The sequence below is a fragment of the Echeneis naucrates genome, chromosome 1 (genome assembly GCF_900963305.1).
Source record: "Echeneis naucrates chromosome 1, fEcheNa1.1, whole genome shotgun sequence".
Taxonomy (NCBI): Eukaryota; Metazoa; Chordata; class Actinopteri; order Carangiformes; family Echeneidae; genus Echeneis; species Echeneis naucrates.
Genome location: NC_042511.1, coordinates 19795831 through 19820399, shown reverse-complemented (window position 1 = coordinate 19820399; position 24569 = coordinate 19795831). Strand labels below are relative to the sequence as shown.

The 24569-nt window shown below is 40.1% G+C and overlaps 2 protein-coding genes across 6 annotated transcripts in view; one reads left to right on the top strand and one right to left on the bottom strand.

Annotated features, from left to right (window-relative positions):
* Positions 1–575, bottom strand: part of vegfc (vascular endothelial growth factor c) — an 87168-nt gene extending 86593 nt beyond the window's left edge. For all 4 annotated transcript variants that reach the window (XM_029503776.1, XM_029503788.1, XM_029503783.1 and 1 more), the window contains exon 1: positions 246–575. In XM_029503776.1, coding sequence (XP_029359636.1) covers positions 246–362 — 117 coding nt within the window. In that variant the 5' untranslated portion in view covers positions 363–575. The remainder of the gene's footprint in view (positions 1–245) is intronic.
* A 12641-nt stretch (positions 576–13216) lies between these two features.
* On the top strand, positions 13217–24121 carry naf1 (nuclear assembly factor 1 homolog (S. cerevisiae)). 2 transcript variants are annotated; one of them, XM_029510004.1, is made up of 9 exons: positions 13217–13282; positions 14084–14309; positions 14415–14557; positions 19490–19583; positions 19683–19765; positions 20784–20944; positions 21272–21323; positions 22310–22397; positions 22988–24121. In XM_029510004.1, the coding sequence occupies exons 2-9, from the start codon at positions 14084–14086 to the stop codon at positions 23335–23337; spliced, it is 1197 nt and encodes a 398-aa protein (XP_029365864.1). In that variant the 5' UTR covers positions 13217–13282; the 3' UTR covers positions 23338–24121. The 2 variants fall into 2 exon arrangements, with proteins under 2 accessions (XP_029365864.1, XP_029365856.1); XM_029509996.1 differs by having other exon boundaries at positions 14084–14310; positions 14422–14557.
* Positions 24122–24569: the final 448 nt, after the last annotated feature.

Here is a 24569-nt window from a genome sequence, read left to right as displayed (position 1 = left end):
TTTATAAATGGCCTAAATGGCCACTTTCCTTCAACCCAGACGTGCGCAGAAAGTTGTTTTTTTTTTTTTTTTTTTTTTTTTTTTCAAACATTGAGATAACCCTAACCGCACAACCTTGACGATGCCACATTTAGACAAGGCGCTTTGCCTAGGCACCCGTGTGTGTGTGTTTTGGTTGGGGGGGTATTTATATACTTTTCAAGATTCACTTCTAACAAGTTCTGCCGATTCTTTGTTAAACTTACCGGCTCGTCCATTTGCGCTTGCTGGTAGTACTCATCAAAGCTGCTAGCGCTGAAGTCGCTGGCGAGGTTGGTATAGAGGAGATAAGTTAGTAACAGAGATAGTCCCAGTAGGTGCATGGTGATTCGAAAGTCCTCTGGTGTATTTCATCCGACAACCATAGGATAGAAATAAAAAAAAAAACATCCGCTGTGTCTGCGCTCCCCTCTTTTCTTGCCACTAATATCCCTGTTTCATTTAGTGTCTCGCTTTTCCCTCTCTTTTTCTCTCTTCTTTGTCTCTCTTTCAAGGTCCAGTATTCCGGTGTGAACCCTACTGTGAAAGAAAGTCCAGTCATATGGAAACAGATAAATCCGGTCAGTGGTGTCCGCTGAGTCAATTCACCCGTCGAATGACAGAATTACAGGAAATCGGGCACGCTGATTTCAAAATAAAAGTCCATCGGACGTGTGTGTGTTTGTGTGTGAGAGAGAGAGACAAAGCGAGAGACATAAAGATAGTGTAAATATACTTTACTAACCTCTATTCATCACAAAAAGTAATTGTATTTGTTATTTGCTTATTTAGAGCACAGACCTCACATAAGCTGTGATTTGTCATCAGGTCTCACTCACATAACAGAATTTTAATTAATAAATACCATCCTTGGGTGCAGCACAGCCTTGTGGTTAGATCTGATGCCCCACAACAGATAGGTAGCTGGTTTGATTCCAGGGGCTGGGGCCTTTCTGAGTTTGCATGTTCTCTCAGTGCTTGCATGAATTTCTTCCGGGTACTCCTGTTTCCTCCCATTGTCCAACGACATGCATGTTTAGGTTCATTGCTGACTCAAAGACTCTACTCTGGGTGTGAGTGGTTGTTCATTTTTGTCTGTCTCTGTGTATTGGCACTGTGATAGATTGGCAGCCTGTCCAGGGTGTACCCCACCCTCAGCCATTTTGAGCTGGGATTGCTGGGATTGCTCCAGCAGCCCCCACAGCCCAGAAACAGATAAGTAATAGAAGATAAATGCTTACTGGTAGTACTCATCAAAACTTATTATGATCTGGCTGATTCTCAGACACACATGGAAGGGGCATCTGAGGAGATTCAATGAGCAATATTTTCCTCTGTCCTCCAGTCAAGTTCCCTGTGTAATTATATCCTTCTCTACCTGTGTATTGGTCTATGTTTGATCACCATATCAATTTGGTTATGATTAGCCTTCAGTTAACCAAATACAAATATGTGTTAAATACACAATAGCTGTGAATGGTGCTTACAATGATTTAATTACAACTCAAGGTAAAATGGTTTGGATTTGGCAAAGCTTCAGTACTGCCACAGCTGGAAGGAAAACCTCAGCAGCAATTAAACCATGATATACATTCATCACCTGTTTGATAACACCCAAATGCTGAAGCTAGTTAGAGATAGCATCAGGTTAGTGAGTGTGTTACAGTGGCAAAAACAGTAGTCAGGACTGAAGCAAAGCTTAAGAGAGCAAAGTAAGTCAAGACAACCCCAGACAAAATGGCATTAATGATTACATGATTAACACCATAATTAGTCATCTGCAACAAATTACAATTCAGATGTATCCTCCCAATATCCTTAAAGGTCCATAAAGCCTAAAGGTAGATGTTAAAGGTCCATTGACTGTAAGGGTAGATGTTAATAGTCCATGCAGTCTAAGGGTAGATATCAAAGGTCCATACAGTCTAAATGGTGATGTTCAAGGTCCAAAAGTATCAAAGGTCTCAGTCCACAATATACATTCAGAAACTCAGCCTTAAAATCAGGTGCCAGGACCTCTGGAACTTTGTAAAATCCCAATAAAGCTGTCACAGCCCACAACCATATGCCTAAGCTTCACTAACTTGGTCAAATATCCAATATATCCAATATCCTTGCAAGATTTGTTTCTTTTACCAGAAATCCACTGTATTATATATTTGCTAAGTCAAAACTGATCAGAGATGAGCCTTTCTTCCAATAGGCTATGGTTTGTTAAAATCACAAATGTATCTTCATATGGATATAAACACTTAAATCACAAGTTTAAATTAAAAAAAATGCAACAAACTCGTGCTTTTTGTCATGACAATGCCAGAGATTATTACTTAAAAGTATCACTGCGGCTAATCATAGGACATTTTCAGGCCATGATCACATTCCTGATGGGTACAAATGCTGAGATGAAGCCAGTCCATACTGTGTCCAGATTTACTGAAATAACCTTGCATGAACCAGAGGGAAATGGAACAACAAAGTTATTGAACAAGCCTTGGCCTGCAGGCCTAACAATTATGTACATCCACGAACACACACACAATGGTGAAGTTGAAAGGTTGTACTGTCTTGATTCATTTCTAAGTTCAGCCAAGACTCTGCTTTTCTTAGGAATGAATGCATGTGTGTTAGGGGCCACCCTGCTTATATTTAGGGGGTATGAAATCCCTCACCAGGATTGACATTCCAAAGTATTACAAGACACACACAATGAGAGCACAACCCTGAATGGGCTTTTGCTTGAGATAAATTCAATGAGTGAATTAACAGAAACAACAGAGATGTAGTGACAATTTTCACTAATACAAAGGTATGAAAGTTCATACATGTGCATAATTATCTTGTTTTTATTACTGGATGCATCAAAAGGTGTGTAAATTGAAGGCAATAATCTTCACTTTTGAACAAGAAAATATAAAGAAATAATAAAACTCCTTCAATGTGGGCAACAAATCAAATCTAAGCAAAAGGTGCACAATACAATTTCCAGGAAAAAACCATCAGTTGACTCAATATATTGAAGGTCACAATGCGGTGACAGCAACAGAGTCACATCATCTGTAAAGAGAAATGGAAACCAGATTGCTGTTCCTCGATCTAAGAGCAGACACTTGGTCAGAACCAGGCCTGAATCGAATCAGGAGTACTGGGAAAATACTTGGTGGGCCACTCTAGTTTTAGGGCATGGGTCATGTCACTGGGTAGAAAGAAACAGGCAAAATCTGTGGCATAGTCAGTTTAGGCAAATACTAAGGGCATGGGTATGTATCAAATGGCTACAAATGGAGGAAGAAATAAAATCTGAATGTGTGACTTCATTTTTTTAAGAATACTTTTTACTGGTGCTATTGTTTCTCAATATGAAATAATTCCAATACAATAAAACTCCATATCCTATAAAATAATAGTGAGCCCTTTCTGAAGTTGTTGCCACCCCCCCCCAAGGCTCATTATAGTTGGCTGCTCTCTGCAGGATCAGCAAGCTATCTGACATGACCACAAAATACATTATTACCTGTGGTGATGGACGAAAAAGAAGAAAAAGAGGAGGAGAAAAATGACAAAAAAGGCAGAGGTACAGGAAAGTTAATGTGACAAAATAAAAAGTTTATTTGCCATGTGTAATAAATATACAAAGACCACCACTGAAAGGATGATATTTGAATTTAAGACACGAAAGAAAGCTTCCATAAGCTGTCCCAGGGAGGTTGATTAGTGAGTTGCCTGATAACTGGAGAACACCTACCATTGTCTATTTTTTGGAGCATGTGAATAAACAGGAACCAACACGCTTACGGTGGTGCAATCCCAAATAAGCCCCATCCCCTTGTTCTATCCACTCCCCTGTCTGCGTGTTCTTGTGGAGGGTCTGCTACATCAAGGGCCATCTCAAACCAAATTAGGCAGAGGGAAGTGGACTGTAAAAACCCTCAAATGTATGCATGCATCAGAGCTGTCAAAGCCAGCAGTGCTACTGTTTGGGATTGACCATTATAGGAATCTAATGTGTTTCTCTCAGTCTTGGCTAGATACTGTGTGAATTTAAACACCTGACAGGAATGTGAAAGCATCTGTTAAGATCAAGGTACACAGTCCTTTAGATGCTCCACGAACAACAAATTGAGGAAATAAGTGCAGATTTAACCTGTGGAGTGACATGCTGTACTTGTCCAAGCCAGTGGTGGAGCATCAACTCAGCAACATCATGGATAATAAGCAGTGAGTGGTTATTATCAATGCACTGAAGGAGTGAGAACATTGGTATGCACTCTCACCCTGTTCCAACCCACCAAGCAGTAAGTAGTTGTAGTTATGATGGGTTTTTTTTATCCCTTTTATATGGTTATGTGTTTATGAGATAAAAAATAAATTTCCTATCGGGTAAATTATAAATTATTATTAGGTATTTTACAAAGTATTTGTCTGTCTGCAAATAGCCATTACTCATTTGAATTCTGACTGAGATATTGAACTGAAAGTTGCATTTTTTTCCCCTTGACCATAGCTTTTTTCAGGGGCTTCACATCAAAGGTCAAGCCACGTGACATTGTCTTTTGGTCTGTGAGCTGACATTGTCAAAAAGAATTAAAAGCAGAAACTGAGACCATAAACTCAGTAGGAAAACATTTACTGAGATGGAAAAATCAAGTGTTCAGGCAATCAAATTGGGAATTTTGATGAATTTTGATTTGATGATCGTCCTCCCTCTCAAATGATTATATGTACTATTAGAGGAATAACTGGTAATTAGTCCAGTCATAGCACATGTAAATAATATAGTGTACTCATTGGAGAGGAAGTGAGACTCATGATTCCTCCTCAGCCACATCCATCCATCTTCTACCGCTTTTTCAGTTTCCAGGTCCAGGGGTGTTTGAGCCTATCCTAGCCAACGTTCCGGGCGAGAGCAGGTTACACCCTGGACAGGTTGCCAGTCCATCACAGGCCCAACACACAGAGAAAAACAGAGACATATAACCACTCACACTCTGACCTATGGTCAATTTAGAGTCACAAGTTAACCTAGACATGCATGTCTTTGGATGATGGGAGGAAAATGGAGTACTTGGAGGGAACCCATGCAGACACAGGGAGAACATGCAAACTCTGCTCAGAAAGGACCCAAGACAGGAAATGAATGCGCAACCTTCTTGTAGGGCTACAACGTTAACTGCATCGCCTTATGTCATCCACAGCTGGCATCATATCCCAACATCTTCCCAAGTGTGGAAACATTCTCATCCGCTGATCTTACACCACTTTTTTTAAAGCTTTGATGGTGTTTATGCTTCATTCACTTACTCCACAACTGATCGAGGCCACTGTTCTAGACTGGTCTGATCTGCCAACGCTTTACAGTCCTGAAGAAAGTGTATTGCATTTGTTATTTTGAGTGTGTGTGTATGGGTGTGTGTCTGTGGGTGTGTGTATATAGTCGGCCAGCCATTCCAACTGTGGGAATTTTCAGTCTACCGGAACCTTACAACAATGGAGAGGGTGGTAATAGGGTGTTTTGTTTGTGTGTGTGGGGGCTGTGGACATGAGTGTTTGTTAGAGATATGGAAAATGTGTAAAATGGAAAGGACTCTTGTTTGTAAATTATTTGAATTTTAAGGGTAAAAAAAGAGCCACGACTCAGGTTTGGTCAGGTTTAAAGTATTACATTACACGGTTGCAGTCAGTGGAATGTGGTGGACACCAAGTTCAGTGCACAGTATGAAAATCAAGAAGATATCTTGGATCCTGACTAGTACTGGTTAGTTAGGTTGCAGTTTCTGGGATGTGATAGGAGAGGAATCCTCTTTTGTGGTTGACAGAAAATGCATTCGGTTTATTTTCGGGCCTGCATAGTTGACAGAACCACAAAGACTTAAAGCTTCAAGCAGCGATGAACTGGCCATCGCAGACGTGTACAACTCGGAGGCCCCGGACTCACCCCCACTGAAACACCCTCAAACCTGAAACGTTTTGTTGCAAGTGGCATGCATGCAAGAGAGCTTTTTTATACGTTTTTAAGCTATCTTTCCAGGCTCGGTGAGACTCTTCCAAGTTACTGGAATGCCGATTTCTTTCTATATTTCTGTGACATCTACTTTAAGGCACAAATTTGAGAATTATACTATACTATACTTTTTTATTACTTTCTTTTTGAGAGGGGCAGCATCATCAAGATTTTAACACTCTGTGCTAATCACAAGAACATCAACATCAGTGGGATGGAAGTAGCTCAGGGGGTTGGGACCTGAGTTGGGAACTGGAGGGTCGCTGGTTCACTTTCCAGCCCAGCCAAAGAAAAGCAAAATGTGGACTGGTGGATGGGAGAGGTGCAAGTCCACCTCTAGGGCACTGCCAAGGTGCCCTTGAGCAAACCACACTGAATTGCTCCAAGGTGCACTGAGCTACAGCGGCACCTTCATTTCACTCTGGAAAAAACAGTGCTGCCTCTCTGTGTGTGCACTGATTCCCTCAGTGTGTGTAAAAATAACAGCATTCATCTTCTTCATCAGCCTGTGTATGGGAGAAATCCCATTCCATTGTTGCAAATGATGACGCCAAATTTATTCCTTGATGCTGTGCAGTCAATTAAAGTAAACTCAAATGTAATGAGGTAATGGTCGGTCAAAGGAGAGTTTTGAGGGCAGATTGTTAACTTGTCAATTTCAATTCCATAAGTCAGAACAAGATCAAGGATATGATTGAAGCAGTGAGTTAGTTCATTCACATGCTGGTAAAAGCCAATTGAGTATAGTTGGGAAAGAAACCAAGAACTAAGGCTGTCGCTTTCTACATCTACATGTATATTGAAATCTATACATGTATCATGATTTTATCTGTACTGAGTACTAACTCTGAAAAACTCAGAAAACTGATAGGAATTCTGAGTACGGACCAGATGGACAGTATACTGCAATTAACTGAACTGGTTTTTCACCTTTTCAATATGAGTGGGAAAGACTAAGAGTGAGGCTTCCAAAAGACCTACAGACAGATTTGGTCTAGGGTTGATTAATAGGCTCGACTGAAATATCGCAGCCACCCCTTCTCCTTGACCTATGGTACGAGGGATATGAAAATTAACACGAGTCGGGGGTGTAGCTTCATTAATACAAAAATACTCATCCTGCTGAAGCCAGATTTCAGTGATACAAAATAAATCAATGCGATGATCATCTAAGAGATCATTAACTAGTAGAGATTTTGATGATAGTGATAGTGAATATTCAACAGTTCACATTTAATTGCAGTGCTATTTGAGATCGGATTTGTGGCTGTTTAATTTAGGTTTAGTAACTTTTATAAATTTAGGTGGCCGGGGACAGACACAGTTTCTATAGACCTAAACATAGACAGAGACTCTATTCTATACTCAGCAGGTAACCACTCTGACAGAGGCGCAGAGGAGCATGTTTAACTGTGGCTTTGCCTCCTGGTCTCGACTTGGGGTTGTCAGAGTTTTAGCTTTCTAATGAACTCGGCCATATTCTTAGCTATGAGAGCAGCACCAGCCACAGTGGGATGGAAACCGTCTTTCCTAATCAGACCAGGTCTCCAGAAAGTCTTCCAGTTATCTATGGAGCCCATATTGTTTTTGGGACACCAAAAGGACTGAGCATTTGACAGACTGACAGTCTGAATTTATTTATTTACTTAGTATGCCAATTGGAACATTATATTTTATTTTAGGTTCTGCCAAACAAGAATTTGCACAATATTTATTTATGCAGTCTAGTTCACGTCTATGTTGCCCATCCAATCCAACCCATATACCCATATATAGGCATATTACAGGTACCCAGGGGACACATACACATCTTCACTCCTATTCTCAGCAGCTTCTCTGCCCCTTAAAACTTTTGTTCTATCTGCAGGCGTTTTGAGCATTGATTGAATTAGAGGTTTCTGAGACTGCAGTTACGTTTATATTGTCAGCTAAAATGCTTATCTCATTCCAGTGAGGTCACAGTGAGTCAGCTACACTATTTTTTTTGGAGAAAACACAAGAAACTTGTGAGACCAAAAAAATGGACCAGACTCAGTGATTACCTTCCTAGCAACAAACTTTCGCCCTGCTCTATGTGCCCTACAGATAATATCCAACTAGGCCAGTGAGCGGTGATAACTATCATGTCTTTAGGGTCATCAGGTGGGAACCTCCTTTCGTCTGTGTTTCGTCTAGTTTGGCCACAACAGCTCCAGGAGGTTAGACCGTGAACACTGGCGTCCCAGAATCACCCCCTAATGCCAGCCGTCACCACTCCTCACACAAAGACAACTATCTCAAACAGCACCACTGTCAACTACTCTAACCTCTCACCAACTGCACCAGTGAAAGCGGGGTGGGGATACAGACCCTGGTTCGGGTAGGGGGCATGAAAGTAGAGGGTGCAGGAGATGGAGGCAATACAAGCTACACTAGCAGATTCAGCAACTAAACTCACCTGAACAGCCCTATACTCAAACAAACCCAAGACACCAACACAGGCCAACTCACCTGGGCTAACCGCATGGTGTCAAATAGGCACAAACACAAAGACAACTATCTCAAGCAGCACCACTGTCATTGCTGCATTGCTTACTTATTATCTTATTAACTTTCCCTCCTTCCTGAACAAACTGTATTGCAACTCTCTTTGTCTTAGACCCTCCTAAAATTGCCTGCCTCCGTATATCTTCAATGCTTGCAGCTAAGCTTTTTAAAACCTGGTTATGTTGCCACGTATATCGGCCTTGTGAGAGACTAACCGTACAACCGGACAAGATGTGCTTTAGAGTTGCAGCACCTGAACACAACGAACATAACGGGTCTCCATTTACCCAGAGTTTTAGGTTCTGGGTAGTTGGCAATACATCATATGTTTTTCCCTAATTATTGGAATATCCTCTTCATCTATTACAAACTTTCGATCACTTAATCTTCCTCTGCTTATTGAGTTACTTCTAGACTTGATTCTCATACTAGCCCACTTTAAGTTTCAAGTCTCAAGTATTCTTTTCATACATGGCACCGTTGTAGCTATCAACGTCATATCATCCATATATGCCCTAATTGGTATAAGGCACATCCCATCCTGCCGCCTCTCTCCACCTACAACCCACCTAGAAGCTCTAATACTTACCTCCATTGCCATTGTAAATGCTAATGGAGAAATTGTTTACCCTGCCATAATACCTATTTCTAGCCTCTGCAAACCTGTTGTAAAGCCTGCTGTACTTAAACATAGTCTGATATCCTGGAAATATCTTCTTAGTAAATTGACAACTGCTCCAGGCACTCTAAAATAATCACACACCTCCCAAATAAGGCTATGTGGCACTGCAAATCTCTTTTCTCACTCTTGGCTGCCTGAATCTGATGCCAAATCATGCTAGTGTGCTCTAAACACCCTGCGAAACCAGGTATTCCTGCCTTCTGTACTGCAGTATCTATTAAACTATTCCTTTCTAAATAACTAGCTAATCTCCATGGAACTACACTAAAGGAAATCTTTCCCTCTACATTCAGGAGAGAGATCATATGGAACTGACTCAGCTCTGAAGACTCCTTCTCCTTAGGAATAAGAACACCTCCTGCCCTACGCCATGCTCTGGGAATAGACTGTTTCTTCTTTCTTCTTAATTGCCTCCACAAAAACCTTAGAATATCAGGTGCGCTTTTATAGGGGACTCCATTTGGCCCTGGGGCCAAAGAAGCCTTCTCTACCTCCTTCCACCTAGGGGTCTAACATCCATTTCTTGATCTATCTATCTATCTATCTCCTAATGGTGGCATGTCAGGTGGAAATCCTACTACTCTATTCTGATCAGAATATGTATTTCTCAGGTACTCTTCTACTTCTATCTTTGTCGCTTTAAGCTGCCCTCCCTTTTCCTGGTTAAACAATCCTTTAACAAACTTGAATGGGTCCCTGTAAAATGTTGTTCTTACATATTCTTTCTTTTTTCTCTTTTTCCTAAGATGTTCGGCCCTTCTGAGTACAGCTAGCCTACTTCTCAACCCCTCTTGCAACACATTAATTCCCTCTATCTCTTCCTCTGTAGCTCTTTTCCACTGCTTTCTTAATTGTCTTCTTTCTTTAACTAATTTCTCAATTTCTCTTTGCCGTCTAGACTTAGCTACCTGTACTCTTTCAACCCTCTTTCTATCTTGCACCCCAAATCTTTCGACACCATAGGAGTAAATTATGTCTCCCATTTTCTCCAATCTATCACTTGCGTCTCCTCTTAGTCTACTCAGAATTATTGAAGTTCCTGTTGACTGTCTCCCATTCCTTGCTACTATTTGCCCTAGGCCATTTAACTCTAGCTTTATGCTCCATATTTCGCTCTCTGACTGGCCTGTTCACCTCAATATCAGCTGCATCCCTTCTTATAACCTCCTCCTCTGTGGCTGTGTTGTTGATATCCTCCGAACTGTGGTTTTCTACCTATCGCTGGATTTCATCCCACTTACTCAATTGACTTCTTAAAAAGTATCCATGATATCAGCGCGGCAGCTCCCTATATGGATTTTATTCAATTAGCACTATGTTCATCCCTTTAAGTGCTGGTGCCGGACAAAAAATTTTCCAATGATTAAAAAGAGGAAAGTCTGCACAAATAGCTTTTATGCTGCACTGATTTATGCAAAAAAGGTCACAACGTTGCTAGAAACGTTGCGGCCTGATGTCACAATGATGACACAGTTTGTTGGGGTCTGATATCATGCTGTAACAGCCATTTTGGGGGTAGCTACAGTGGAAACACTATATGGGTCCATGGTCTGCCCACCGCATATGTTACATGCCAGGCAGGAAAAGAGCCTGTTTTCCCTCCTGCCTGTGTGTTTTTTCTCTTCCCCTCCCCTCCGTTTTCTCCAAGGTGATGAGGGTTCAGGAGGCATAGATAGGCTCCTCATTGGTCCTTTTGAACGCGGAGCTGTCCAATCAGGAGTGAGAGCAGACTATAAGAAGGCTGAGAAGACAAGTCTCTAGGCGGCTGCTCTGAGCCTGCCTGCTGCTGTCTGTGGCCCTGTGTGGCCTTTGTGCTGAGAAAAAATAAATAAATAAATAAATAAAAAAAATAATGGTTAGTGGTGGGAGATTGGAGGACACTAGGTGAGTTTGGGGTACCCTGTACATTTTATTTCACACACTTAGTTATTGTCTGTCTAGAATCACTAGGTTTATTGGTTGGTGCCATCCCTGTACGTTTTGGTGAAGCTTTTTTTGTTAGACTAGACAGTTAGATCTTTTGGTTGTTTTCTTTTATGAGCTAGAACGTACTTACTCTCCCCCTCACTGTGAAAACCTGTGTTTGTAAAAATAAAGAAAAAAAAATGATGTAAATAAACTCTCTGTATATTTTGCCAATCCTCAGACTCCATTCAATTCTTGGTTGTCGTTTTACTACCTTGGTTAAGAAGTTAATGTAACAGCATATATTTGAGAGATTGTCCAGCCTTCCATCGTGCACCCAACCATTAAATAATTTTAATATAGGATTTTGCACATTAAAAGTTCTTATTTTTTCTCCAAACACATGAATTATTCTAGAAGATAACTGTTTAAAACCTTCAAAAAAAAAAAAAAAACAACTACTCCCCAGAATCCTGCAGGTTTTCCTCCTGAATCACAGCAGAAAACCAGGAAATAGTCAGCAGATTCCGTTTGGGTTAGGACATAAGATTGAAGCATAAGATTGATGGAATTTCTCTCATACCGCAGACTGGACACTCAACAGAAATTCCTTTAAACTCCAACATACATTGTCAAATCTTCCATAAACTTTGTACACTTCCCATGATGTGTCAATACTGAGTCACACACAGAAAGTCAGCTTCATTACACAAACATCATCCAATTTGTATGATTCTGGATGTGTTCTCTGTACACTTCCACATGGTGTGAAACTGATGGGCAATTCAGCACACAGGGGACCCTCACAATATGTTGCACACAAGCCACTCACATCAAAAAGTTTCAAGTTTGAAGGTGTTTGCATGGGGGCGAACAAGGCTCCTCTGAGTTATGCAGGTGCATGAGGGCCAGCTCATCACTGCTTGCAGCTTTATTTGTTGGAATCTGTGTTCATAAGCACCCCTAAGGCTTCTGAAATTGTGTACTTTTTTAGTGGAGCTGGCATTTTAAATTCCAAAGCACATTGATGCTGTATACTTCGTTGCTGTTAGGATACAAGTTATTAGTGTTAAAATACTTTGTAGCCCCTTCCTTATTTTTCTGGAAGAGCTGCTTTTTTGTTTGTTTTCAGACCCAGGTGTGACATAGTAATTCACAAAATCCACAACAGCGCCCCCTTTATTATAACTGCAAACAGGCCCAGGAATCAAACCCACAACCTTGTTGTTGTGAGGTAACAGTGCTATCCACTATATCCACCGTCCTGCCCGCTATTAACATCTCAAAAATGGCAAAGGATAGTCAATGGTCCAGATCATGTAGCTGTATTTTTCACTCAACATTGATCTGTACACCCTGGCACAGCCTGGATTGATTAAAGAGTGTTATTCTGCCACCTACTGGTCATATTTGATAAAGTAAAATTTTGTCTGCATCTCTACGTTTTCATTTAAAGTTCAATCGAAACTAACACAGTGATTTTTAACATTTAAACAGTTTGTTGATATGGTAATAATAATTAAGTTCAATGTGTGTAAAAGCAACAAAGACATTTGTCTTCACAAAACAAAACAACACACACACACAACACATGAGACACTAAAAACGATGAGAACTGGAAATAAAGAGAGCATTCTACTCATCTTGTTGGTTTGCAGTGTGTCCACTATAACAACAGTTGAGACCTTTTCCATCACAGATATGTTTTGAAACAGTGTGTATGATGTGTGACCATAGTGGAGGGTTTTGAGTGACATAAGCATCACACAATAAAAGGAGAGCAAACTGTGACTAAACGGACAGATACAGAACTGTCTCACATTTTGTATTTTAACTTATTGTATTGATTATTTTAATGGATTTATTTAGGTATGTAATTCTGCAATATGTCACAAATTAAAATACTATATGATTTTTTTTTATTACAACGAAATAAACTATATTTCATATTGTTCTGTCAAATTTGTCATGAGTAGCTGCTGCTGTAAATTGAGCAAAATAAAGCCAATCACTGTCGTTCATTTTTCGTGTTTCTTCCAGCTAGGTTATATTTTGAAGGTTTGTAACGGAAGTACAAAAAGGTTTCCTGGTGAACGGACTGGAGTTCCATCTGGTTGTTCGGCCGTGAGTCTTGTAGCTAAACTAAGATACAGGTATGTTAACACACAGGGACACGCAACCGTTATTGTCTTAACAAATTCTTAATGGAAGTTCTTGGAAAAGGCCTCTTGGTTAGTACTGACTTGCGGCTGTTGATGACGTGTCGTAAATTAAGTTTAGCACAGTTAGCCTCGGTTAGCTCTCTAGCTAATTTCCTGACTGATGCTACTGCACGTGTAAGCAACACATTATCTTATTTTTGCGTTATCAAAGTTAACGGTATGCTTCTCTGACTTGTCTGCTTTTTCAGTAGTTAAATTATCTCTCAATCACTGGAGATGACCGCATATTATTTTCATATATATAGTGTGTCAGACACTAGAATAAACTAGTTTATAATATATAGACTAAAATGATGCATGGGATTGAGAAGTTAATACAATTCATAGTGTTTATACTATACAGTTTATATATTGGGTTACCTTCCTGATCCCATGCATGATTTTAACACATATCAGCATGTGGGCGTTTTGCATGACCAAACAGTGCACCATCATATTTGATTCTCGAGTAAAGATCATTGATCATTCAGACAATACCTTGTTTACTTCGCTAACCCGAACCCTTCATCACAATGTTTCATAACTGTTTTTTTTTTTTGTTTGTTTGTTTTTTTTTTATTACTAGATGAGAAATTAGAAATTGTTTTTTTTCAGCTCTACTCGAGATACCCAGGTTACCATTGTGGTTCAATTGTGCATTTCTGCAATTTATTCACATGCACTATTTATATCTATTCAATATGTTACTGATAGTTACTGTTTTTGAATCATAAAATGTATCTAACATTTCAGATGGATGAAAAAGTGGAAAATGGACTGAAACACAGGGAGGAGGTGATTGAGGTTACTGAGACAACAAAACCTGCAGGCTTCACTGTAGCCTCTGACAGTGCTAATGCACAAACTAAGTCAGAAGGAAAAGGAGCTGTATGCACAGACTTTGCAGCACCATTGTTTCCTTTGACTAGTGCGTGTAAGGCTGTTGACTGTGATGACAAGGACTCAGAGGACTCAGACAGGTACTTAAACCCATAGCGGGAGGATGGTTTTAACCAATACGTTATCCAAACAGTCACCTGTTTGCTGGTAGGAAAGAAACTCTGGATTTATTTTTCTTTCCTCTGTGACAGCTCTTCCTCTTCCTCCTCATCATCCTCGTCTTCCTCATCCTCCTCTTCTCCCTCTCCTGTAATATTTGATGATGATGATGATGAGGGTTTCAGCCAACCGGCTCCTATCAAAACCAGAGATGAAGTCCTGCTTGAGGTTTGTATGTTTGTGTTTAATGACAGCCAGTGAATTTTATAAAAGAGTTGAGGAGTCTATTCCTGAGCCGCAATCCGACCACAGAAACTTTCCCCAAAAACCTTTCAAGGAAGCATGTGTTCTGACTGTTAGAACCAGAGTAAGAAAGGATTTTCAGGTCTATTGATTTATCCCCAAAAATATCACTGCTTGGGGGGGTAATACTTTCTGATAGCCCAGGAACTTTGGCAGTGCAGCTTGGAGTGCTGAACATTTCTGATTGATTGAGTACAGACAGCGTTTTATTTCACCTGCCAGTCAGTCTATAATTTTTTTTTAGAGCCATTTTGTGGAGAAAAAAACATTGAGACCTCAAAAATAAAGTTGTAATTAAAAGTAAGAGTAAAGTCACAATAATATGGGAATGAAGTTGTAATTGAAGTTTTAATATTACCAGAATAAAATCACAATTTTATGAGAAAAAGGATATCAAAATACCTGCAATAGAAGGCACAGAGATCCTTCTCAAGCTCTTGCAAAGACCATTCTGCATACTTTTTTTAATGTAAGTCCTGATACTGATAATATGGTACTGATGTGCCAAAAGAGAAAATATTTCCTCATTTGTGAAAAGCCCTACTTAAGTACAGTTTACAAAGTCACCATTTTCCTAATTTTCATGCAGGAAGATGCTCATTGGATCCCAGAAGGGATTGGAGGTCTTTGAAAATTTATTCTTAGAATTTTATGACTTTATTCTTACAAATTCTCATTAGGTTTTATTCCAGAAGCTCCAATCTTTTCCCTCAGTGTGGCCTGAATATTGTATCATAAATCTGCAGCGCTACGCTTCCTACTTTTGCATTGAACGCTGATTGGTTTTCATATTCAAGAGGTTTTGTTCAGGATAGAAAAGCAGAATCAGACCAAATCAAATTTATTTATATAGTGCTAAATCATAACAAATTTACATCAAGACACACCTACATCAGGGCTAGACCAAACTATTCATGGAGGGACGAGAACAAGTACTTGGCAACAGTGACAAGGAAAAACTTCCTGTAAGTGGCAGAAACCATGAATGAGAGAGTATATGGATGCTGGACCAATGAGGAAGCCTTAACTTTAGTCAGCATTAATGCTGAAGAAGATATGCTGAGTGCTATGCAAGTGTTTGAGGTTTCAAAAGGTTTTGCCATAAAACATGAAGTTTTTATATCTCCAGAATACAATCTGCCCCAGTGAGTCAATGGTCAGAGTCAGAGCATCAACTGCCAGTCAAAGAAAATCAGCCTCCAGGTCCTAGTACTTTAATGAACTCCTCCTACAATTTATTCAAAATGAGTTCACATTCACTCAGTATTATCATAAGACCTCTTTCCACATGCAGTTAACTGCTGGATATCGAAGGTTTTGAGTGTTTCGGAAAAATGGGCTGAAACACTTACTCACAGGGCACTTTCTGGCACTTTAATGGTTAAATAAGCAAAAAGTTCAGGTGGACAGTAGGACTCGTGGGTGTTAAAGGGTTAAAATTTGCAATTTTGATGCTGTTTTCACAATTTCCCTGTTCCAGCTCTTACAATTTTTGTCAAAACGATGTTATCAAAATCTTACCTTTTGTTAGACTTGCTGGGCAGTCGTGCCAGTCCTCAAACACATCCATCAGTCTCTCATTAAACACGTCTATCTGTTAATACTGAATAAGACTGTCTGTGCCATCAACCGGACACAGACTGTCAACACACCTCATAAAAAAGCTGATTCCTCCTACATTTTCAATCCAAATGGCTTCATATCCATTAGACCTTGAAGACAGATATCAAAATAAGTTTCAACTGGTGTGGCTGTGCCTCCAATTTCTACTTATTACCTTAAAAGAGGAAATCCTGGTAACTCCAGCATACATTTACCAGTACCCCCAAATTCAACGCGTGTGTTTAAATTCCTGCCCTGAATATGTCATATGCCAATACTGAGTACCATCCACTGGATACAGGAAGTCAGCCCCATAGCATAATATTGTTCAAGTTACATATTTTCAGGTTTGTGCCATGCGGTTGTTACACTGACACTGGTCCCAGCAAAACGTTTCCTGTGTTAATGCAATTGGGTGGGGGTAAATACTGGGGATTCTGAGAAGCCAGGGATGTGAGGGCGCATTCATTTCTGCTCATAGCTTTCATCATTATTATTTTTCCGCCTTTCCAAAAATCTTTTTGGGGACCTTAACACACCACTAAACTCATGAAACCTGGACTCTGAATTACGTTGCAGGAATGGACGTCACAAAAGGGCCCAGTGGTCTTTCCACGGACTATCCCCATGGAGAAAGGTTTTCAGATTTAATGTGTTTGAGTGGGAGTGAATGTGTGGGGCTCCAAGTTGCACAGAGGACCGTTTCACAAAGCAGGTTTAGTAGAATCTGAGTTTAACCCTGAAATGAGGGAAACTCTGAGTTTTCTGTTTCACAGAGGTAACTCAAACCAGAGAAACAGCGGTAACACAAGCCTGTTTCATAAAGTGAGGTAATTTAACCTCTCGGTCAGTTACTGTAGTAACAGACTCTGTGAAACTAACCTGGTTGGTGCCAGGATTTTCTCAGTAAACCTCAAGTTTCTCTCTGACTCCCCCTCCTTCAGCCACACATGGCATTTGATTTCCTCATTCATTCAGTCATCAGGCAAATTTTGGTTTAGCATAGTTCGGAATTCGGTCTGTTCATTAAAAAAGAATCATTAAAAAAAAATCAGTCAGTAGGCCTGTATTAGAAGTCCATTAGGTGACTGTTTTAACATGGAATGTCCTTTTTGATAGTGACCCTGTGGATGATTACTGCACAGAGATATACATTTTCGTTGGGAGATGGTTAGACGTTCAGTCTTCTCCAGACAATTATCTTTTTGAATGGTGCAGTCCACCATCTCCATACACAACCTAATCCGTCTTTACATTTGCACCATTACCAAACATAGTCGTGCTCTCACATCCCAGCAGAAATTGTGAGTTGCGCTGTGTTTCTTTGCAATTGGGAGTTTTTTTGTACAATGTTGGAGGTGCAGAAAACTTAAGGCCATAATCACTTCAGAGATTGTCACCATCACCACAACAGTCAATAAAGACATACATTTAATATGTTCTTCTTTATTTACTACAAATAAAATAACTAGTTAAGTTAATGTTCCAATACTTAACATAATTCAACTGTGACCATGCAACCACCTTGTGTGCTGCAGTATTTCACCTGTTAGATCTGTCCTCTTTATCTGACCGTCCAAGTACTGCATTTCTGAGTGTTCAGTTTTTTTTTTTAGTTTTTTTTTTTTTAGTTTTTCAGCAGGTGAATTTTGTGAATATCTTGTACTAGTAACTGGGAATATATAAGGAGGACGTTAAATGATACAGTTGCACATAAATTCCACAGAATGAACCTCTGGTGTTTACTGAACGTCCATGTCACTGTGTCAATCTGTGCAGTTGAAATTGAGGGACCCTGCTGCTGGCCAGCCATGCCCTGTTAAAAAGGATGAGAATGTGTTAATACTTCAATGTAAGCAAAATGTCACACAATTTTAAGAAAAGTGAATGGGAAGAGAACTATCAGTAATGTATCAAGATGTTACCTCTATAGGTCTCTCTGGATCCCCCTCTGTAAAGGCAGCGGACACAGTTTCCTTGTGCTCTTCATCCAAGATGAGTGATATGTTTCAGTATACTTAAACTACCATTTGGCAGAAATCTTTGGTGTATTGCTTACTTACAGTTACAAGGTCTGTTGTGGCATGAGGGGACTCCACCAGGCAGATAGCACCATCAGAATCTGGTGGGACAAAAGGAAAAAAAAAAACAGACATGAAAGGGAAATGAATATTTTGCCGAGATTATTCCGAGCTCTTACCTGTTTGAACTACATGAAGTTTTTATATTTCATCTTAAGCTGCTGCCATGTGCACCTCTCCCTCGCAGGATTCCACCTAAATGAAATAAATTAATAAGCTACCATTCAAGCAGTTTTCCCCTGTAATATTATTGTGAGCTCAAAGGACTACATTTAAACTTACGTATTTACCTGAGCAGCAATGTTCTCCCATGCCGTCTCCCTCTCTTTTGCAGCTGCAGCAGTGTTGCACTTCTTTTTCTGTATGAGCGCATTAAGATGTCCAATTCTAGTGAGGTGGAAATTCAGCCCTCCTCTCCAATATTGCCATGGTGACCTGTTGAATCGAGGCTCCATTTATGCTGTCTTTTTATGGTTATGGTGCACGCACTTAACTCCGGGTGAAACTACTCCAAGTTGATCAAACTAACTGAGATAGGAAACTCAGAGTTTTGGGTTCCAGAAAGGCTGATTTCAGAGTAGATCAACTCAGAGTTTGTTGAACCTGCTTTGTGAAATGGACCCCAGGTGTCTGAGGGCCCGTTCATCACTGTTTACAGCTTTTAATTGTAATATAATCAAAAGAGCAATTGCGAGTTCAGGCCTCCGGTCAGTTTATTCAGCAATGTGTATCTTGAGTTATGCATAAATTTTGAAAGGCCACTTGCACTGATAATGGTTACTTCAGAGTTGGTCAGAACTGGTCCCTTAACATGCCTGCTTTAACTGATGAACTACTGCGATTGTATGGCTTATCTTTGGTATTTGTACTGACCCCCTAAGGGTCAGGCTCAAAATGTTTCAGTTGACCTGCATCCAAACATAGCCTGAGGATAAGCAAGCACATTTATGATGATTGAGGAAATTGTTAATAAGTAATTTTTTGTTGTATTGATCTGCAACACATCACTACCATGGTTTTTGCACATCAAGGGGCAAATCTGCATGTAAAAATGTTCAAAGTTCCAGATCTTAAGGTCATGCTGTGCTGTCTCAACCATAGTTCTGGAACATGTTTTCCTGTGAACCTTAACATATGTCACTACAGACTAAAACATCACAAAGTTTATGTGTAGGAGCTGCCTGCAGTCGAGAATGTGTATATATCGATACCAGAGGATGCAGAGTTGCAGCCTGTTGGAAAAGTCTCCAGTATTATACAGCAGCTTGGTAAATTAACATTCAAACACTGATGTCAACTTGTACTGTCAGATTTTCTTTTTGTGCATTTCTTCTGCATAGCTCTAAGCACTTTCTCTATCTCTGCAGTAATCATTCAGTCTCTAAGAGACACACCCCCTCTGACTGATGACAGCATCATTTTTACATCTGATAGGAGGTCTGTGGGTAAGGTAGGTATATAGTATTTTTCACACAAAAAGGCACATTTAAAATCCTTAGTTTTTCTGAAAAATTGGCAGTGCGCCTTATGTGTGAATTCTTGTTGTGCTTACTGTCCTCGAACCAATTTTATGTGGTACGCTGCACTCAGAAATCTGTCAAAATGTTTTAGTGCCACTTTGGTAAGCGACAAAGCAGCTTCGCTTGATGGATTGTCGGAGCATTCCCATCTGACACAGGGCCGTTGTATTAACATTGGTCCTTGGTTTAATATGGGTTGAAACGTCAGACAACATTAGATATCTAATTATGTAGTGCTGGCAACCAACCATCATCTAACATTTAGTTAGTGTTACCTTACTATACTTAGACGTCAAGCCAACGTTAGGTTTTGAACCTAAACCAAATTTTCAAATCCATCCAACGGTCTTCCAACGTCACACTAACTTCGGGTATTTGCTATCGCTGTCAACGATAAACCAATCAGAGAACAGTACACAGTACACTTACCTCCGCCACTTTTTGTAATACCAGTACGTACTGTGCTTCGCTTTATATGTTTTCTCACGCACCTTATAACCCGGTGTGCCTTATGGTCTGCAAAATACAGTATATTTATGTGTGTGTGTGTGTTTGTTATGCCGCCAATGCTCTCCCTGGGCTCCTGGAGTTTAGAGTGGGCTTAGCTTGTTGTTACCTGATGAGATCCGCAAAAAAAGGCGCCAGACTCAATTGTGATTTTTTTTTAAAAATTATAATTACGAACGTTTTATACTTTGCCAGTTTAACCCAAAGGGGAAATTTTGTTCAAAACCCAAAAGGGAAACTCCACAAAAAGTAAAAGCTAACTTGTTTTAAATAATTTCTTTGCCGTTTTAGTTTTTTTTTTTTATAAGAACAAAAGAGATGTATTAAAATTGAAAATCGGGTGGTGTGACAAAATCGGAGATTTTATTACTATGACATATTGCCCAGACCTGCTTGTAGGTTTTTTACAGGTTAATGATGTTCTGTTTATGCATGTCTCAGGTGTTTGAGGTGTTCGGTCCAGTCTCCAACCCGCTCTATATTTTACGTTTGAGCTCAGTGGAGCAGATAAGCAGCAAAGGACTGACAGAGGGAATGACTGTTTACTACGCACCAACTATCAAGGAGTGCACAGGATATATCCTCACACAACAGCTTAGACTGTAAGTAAACACACAGATGTACACACAGATGTATATGGATGGTAGATGGATTCCTTGTCAGGAGTTCCTTCATGCGCTGCTAAAAAACATAAAAGATATGATTAATCCTAATCAAATGATCATTGACACCTCCTGCCTTCTCCATGGAAACATTTCTGCTCATTTATTAAAGTTTCTCTTGGAATTTGTCACCCATCTGGAGAGTGCACAGAGAATGTTAAACCAACTTAATTTAGTAATCAATTGTGAGTAGATTTAGATTTTTTTTTTTTTTAACTTCTGATCAAAACTGGTCACAATGGTGTAATGGATATTATTCTTCTTCAGTTTAAAGGGATCTGATGCATCCTGGAAGAATGATCAGGAACCTCCAGAGGAGGTAAGCACAGAGAAAAAAATGTGAACCCAACGGATCCAGAATGTTGAGAGGGTGATGTTGAACAAAGCGAAAATCAACTGCTATGAAATGGAAAGAAATCGCTGAGAGGGAAATAGACATTTTGTTGTTGTTCGAAGAAAAATTTAAAGGTAACTTTTTTCAGTGAGGCGGTTTGAAAATATCAATCATTGTTGCTGGTGTGCAGTTTGCATTAAAGGGAGAAGTGGGAATGTCATGAAGCCACAGCAGCAGAGCCTCTTATACAAACATGAATGCCCTCACACACACACCTCCACACCTCTACATAGGTGACCAACAGCAGCAGTAGTTTGATCACTCCATGGCTCTGTCACCAGGTCAGTTCAGTCAGTGCCGTAAAGTCCCAGCTCATTATGAACTATTACTATGTTAGCTTCATTAAGCAAAAACTAGCCATTGTGAGTATTGTATTTTGATTGTTGTTATGACACATATCAGCTATCACAGTAAGATTTTGACAATAATATTGTTAGCATAAAGTAAACAACTGCCACTCTCTAACTCTGGATTCTGTTGTCAGACAGCTGTTTCTTCCTGTTCCTCTTTTGCCTCACTGGCCTCTGATGAACAAAAAACTGTTTGTGTAATGGGGACTTTGGCATTCTGTGCCCAAGGTTGACAATAGGTGTTGCACTACCAAGTCTCTGTATTCAACCACCATTTGATCAGTTGAATCACACAATGTCTGTGATCTACAAAGGAGCTCCTCTTGGTCAGCTGTATAACTTTCCACTGCCCTTTACTCTTGGTCAGTCTCAGACCCACTCCACCAGTAAACTCTCATCACTACAACAACCTTTGGGAACTAAGATTTAAGATATATTTTTTCATCTGCTCCTATATGTCACTTGATCAAATTTACATGTTAAATACCTTTATCAGTCAGGGTTGAACATAACCTTTCTGGTTTCATTTTTGTCCTAAAACAAACTTGTTTTTCTCTGCAGGCTTTAGATTATAGTGATGATGAGAAGGAGCAGGAGGCAAGGAGAAAAGGAAAAAACTCAAAGAAGAGGCGGGACAAAAACAGCACAGGTACACATACACTTTGTTGGTGTTTATTAATAAATCTTTAAAAAATTACCTACTATGATTTTCAATCCTGAGTAAGGAGAAAATGGATCCAGATAGGGAGAGATGGATCAGAGCTTCATCTACAGTAATGTGGACAATTTACTGGTCTGTTTAGGTAAAGTTGAGGTAGTAAGAGGGATTAGCTTCCTCCACAGGGTGGTGTAGTCTTCACCTCTGAGACTGCTGCTCCTAAACCTTAGAGATAATGTTAGGAGCTCAAAGTGGAGCTGCTGCACCTCCCCATCAGGAGAGGCCAGCTCAGGAGGTGTGGGCATCTGGTTAGAACGCCTCCAAGGGAAAGCTTACCCATCTCCAGACACCAGGCAGACCTGCTGGAGGGATTATGTCTCTTGACTTGGGAATGCCATGGGATTTTCCCAGAGGAGCTGGTGGAGATAGTTGGGGGAAGGAGTGTGTAGTCTTCACCTCTGAGACTTCTGCTCCTACAACCCAGATAAGCAGTTGAATATGACGACAAAGATACTTGATTCCCCCAAGAAGTATGTTTTTAAATCTTCTTATTTTACATTGCTTCATCCATCTCCTTTCAGATAATCCTGTCCAGGTTATCCAGAACACACAGCCGCAGCATGACGCATGGGGTTTCTCACAAAGATATTCAGGGCCTTCACTGAGGCAACAGAGCCCAAGGAACAAACTGACAACAGTCAGACACACACAACAACCACCCAGACAGACATACTTGCCACCCATGAACCTCCCACCCATCTGCACGTACCCTCTTCCACCTCAACACCATTTCCCTCCACCCCGCTTCCCCCTCTTCCCCCCCCCTCCATCTTTTTTCAATCCATCTTTCGCTGCTCCTCTCTGGCCTCCAAACTCATTCCCCTTCTCTGACCTTCCTCCCCCACCTCCTCCTCCCCATCCACCTCAATGATCCTCAGCACACACACTGTACATATACACCCTATCCCTGTTAGTAAGTCTGTTTTGTTTTTGTCTGTCATCACCAGTTAACTTCACCCTGTAGCTCTGACATCTTCTACAGCAGCTTTTCGTGGAGAACCTTAAATAGTCAGGATTGGGCTATTTTTTTGAGGGTTTGTTGTTTTTTTGTTTTTTTGTTTTTTTGGTGTAGAGTAAAATTTTGTTGACACCTCGTTCACATGTATTTACTGAAACACTGCCGAGGCTCTGGAACATTTAAGGTTCAGTAAGAGGTGGACCACCTACTCTGCTGCAGCAGTCAAAAAGTCACATTCAACCTCATTCAAATATCTTGGGGACAACCTATAACACTTACTTACTCACTTTTATTTCTTATAAAAACACATCTTCACTTAATGATGTAACTTGACTTTTGTAAGAACTGTGTGAGGAAAGCATGCTAGTTTGGAAGTGCACTAGTTCCTCTTGCATGTGTGTAATGGAACCTTAACTGCACAATCATAGTTGTTTGTTAATCATATTTTTAAGATGTAAAGGATGTGTAAGCTCTACAGCTGTTTTTTTTTTTTTTATGTTTTTGTTTTGTAAGAACACTGTCAACATCCACTGATTGTCAGTTTAAACCTTCTGACAGTCACATAAGGTCTCTTGGAAAATTAGGTGAATTAACTTTTGTGTTTGTGGTTGAAGATCACTTGTAGCAGAATTTGTGTTTGTGAAGATGTTTGGAACTGCATCAGTGAGAAATAAATATCTATGTGAGATGTCAGTCATTTTGAGCAACATTTGTTATTGTATAAAGATGGTGCTGTTTTGTTTTGTGGACAGGGCATTTTCAAAAGTCGTTCATTTTGTCCACACTCTCCTTTACCTGACCCACCAGAGATCAAGTGGTGGCAGTTAAGAAACTTTCAATTACATCATGACTTGATCTGATTTGATCTGGTTTCCACCTTCATGCAGGGAATCCCAACTTCATGAAGGTTACTGTGTAATTAAAATTCACATTTTCATGCAGCTCCTTTAGAGCAGTGAACTAAATCAACATCAGTCAAGAGACTGAGGGAAAATAACGTTGAAAAGACCTGGATGGAAATAGCTTCAGAATACAAATGCAGCATTTCAAGTCAAGTCCTAAGTAAAGCATCATATATATGATTTAGAAAGATTGTTCATTGCCGTTTGCCATTTGCTGACACGCAAATGCAGGCTAGTCTTCTT

What these genes read in the sequence shown, in the direction of transcription:
- naf1 (XM_029510004.1), top strand. Translation starts at nt 14,084, where the DNA reads ATGGATGAAAAAGTGGAAAATGGACTGAAACACAGGGAGGAGGTGATT. An exon ending in CAGTATTATACAGCAGCTTG is followed by an intron (nt 19,584 to 19,682) that starts GTAAATTAACAT and finishes CTATCTCTGCAG; the next exon opens with TAATCATTCAGTCTCTAAGA. An exon ending in CTCACACAACAGCTTAGACT is followed by an intron (nt 20,945 to 21,271) that starts GTAAGTAAACAC and finishes ATTCTTCTTCAG; the next exon opens with TTTAAAGGGATCTGATGCAT.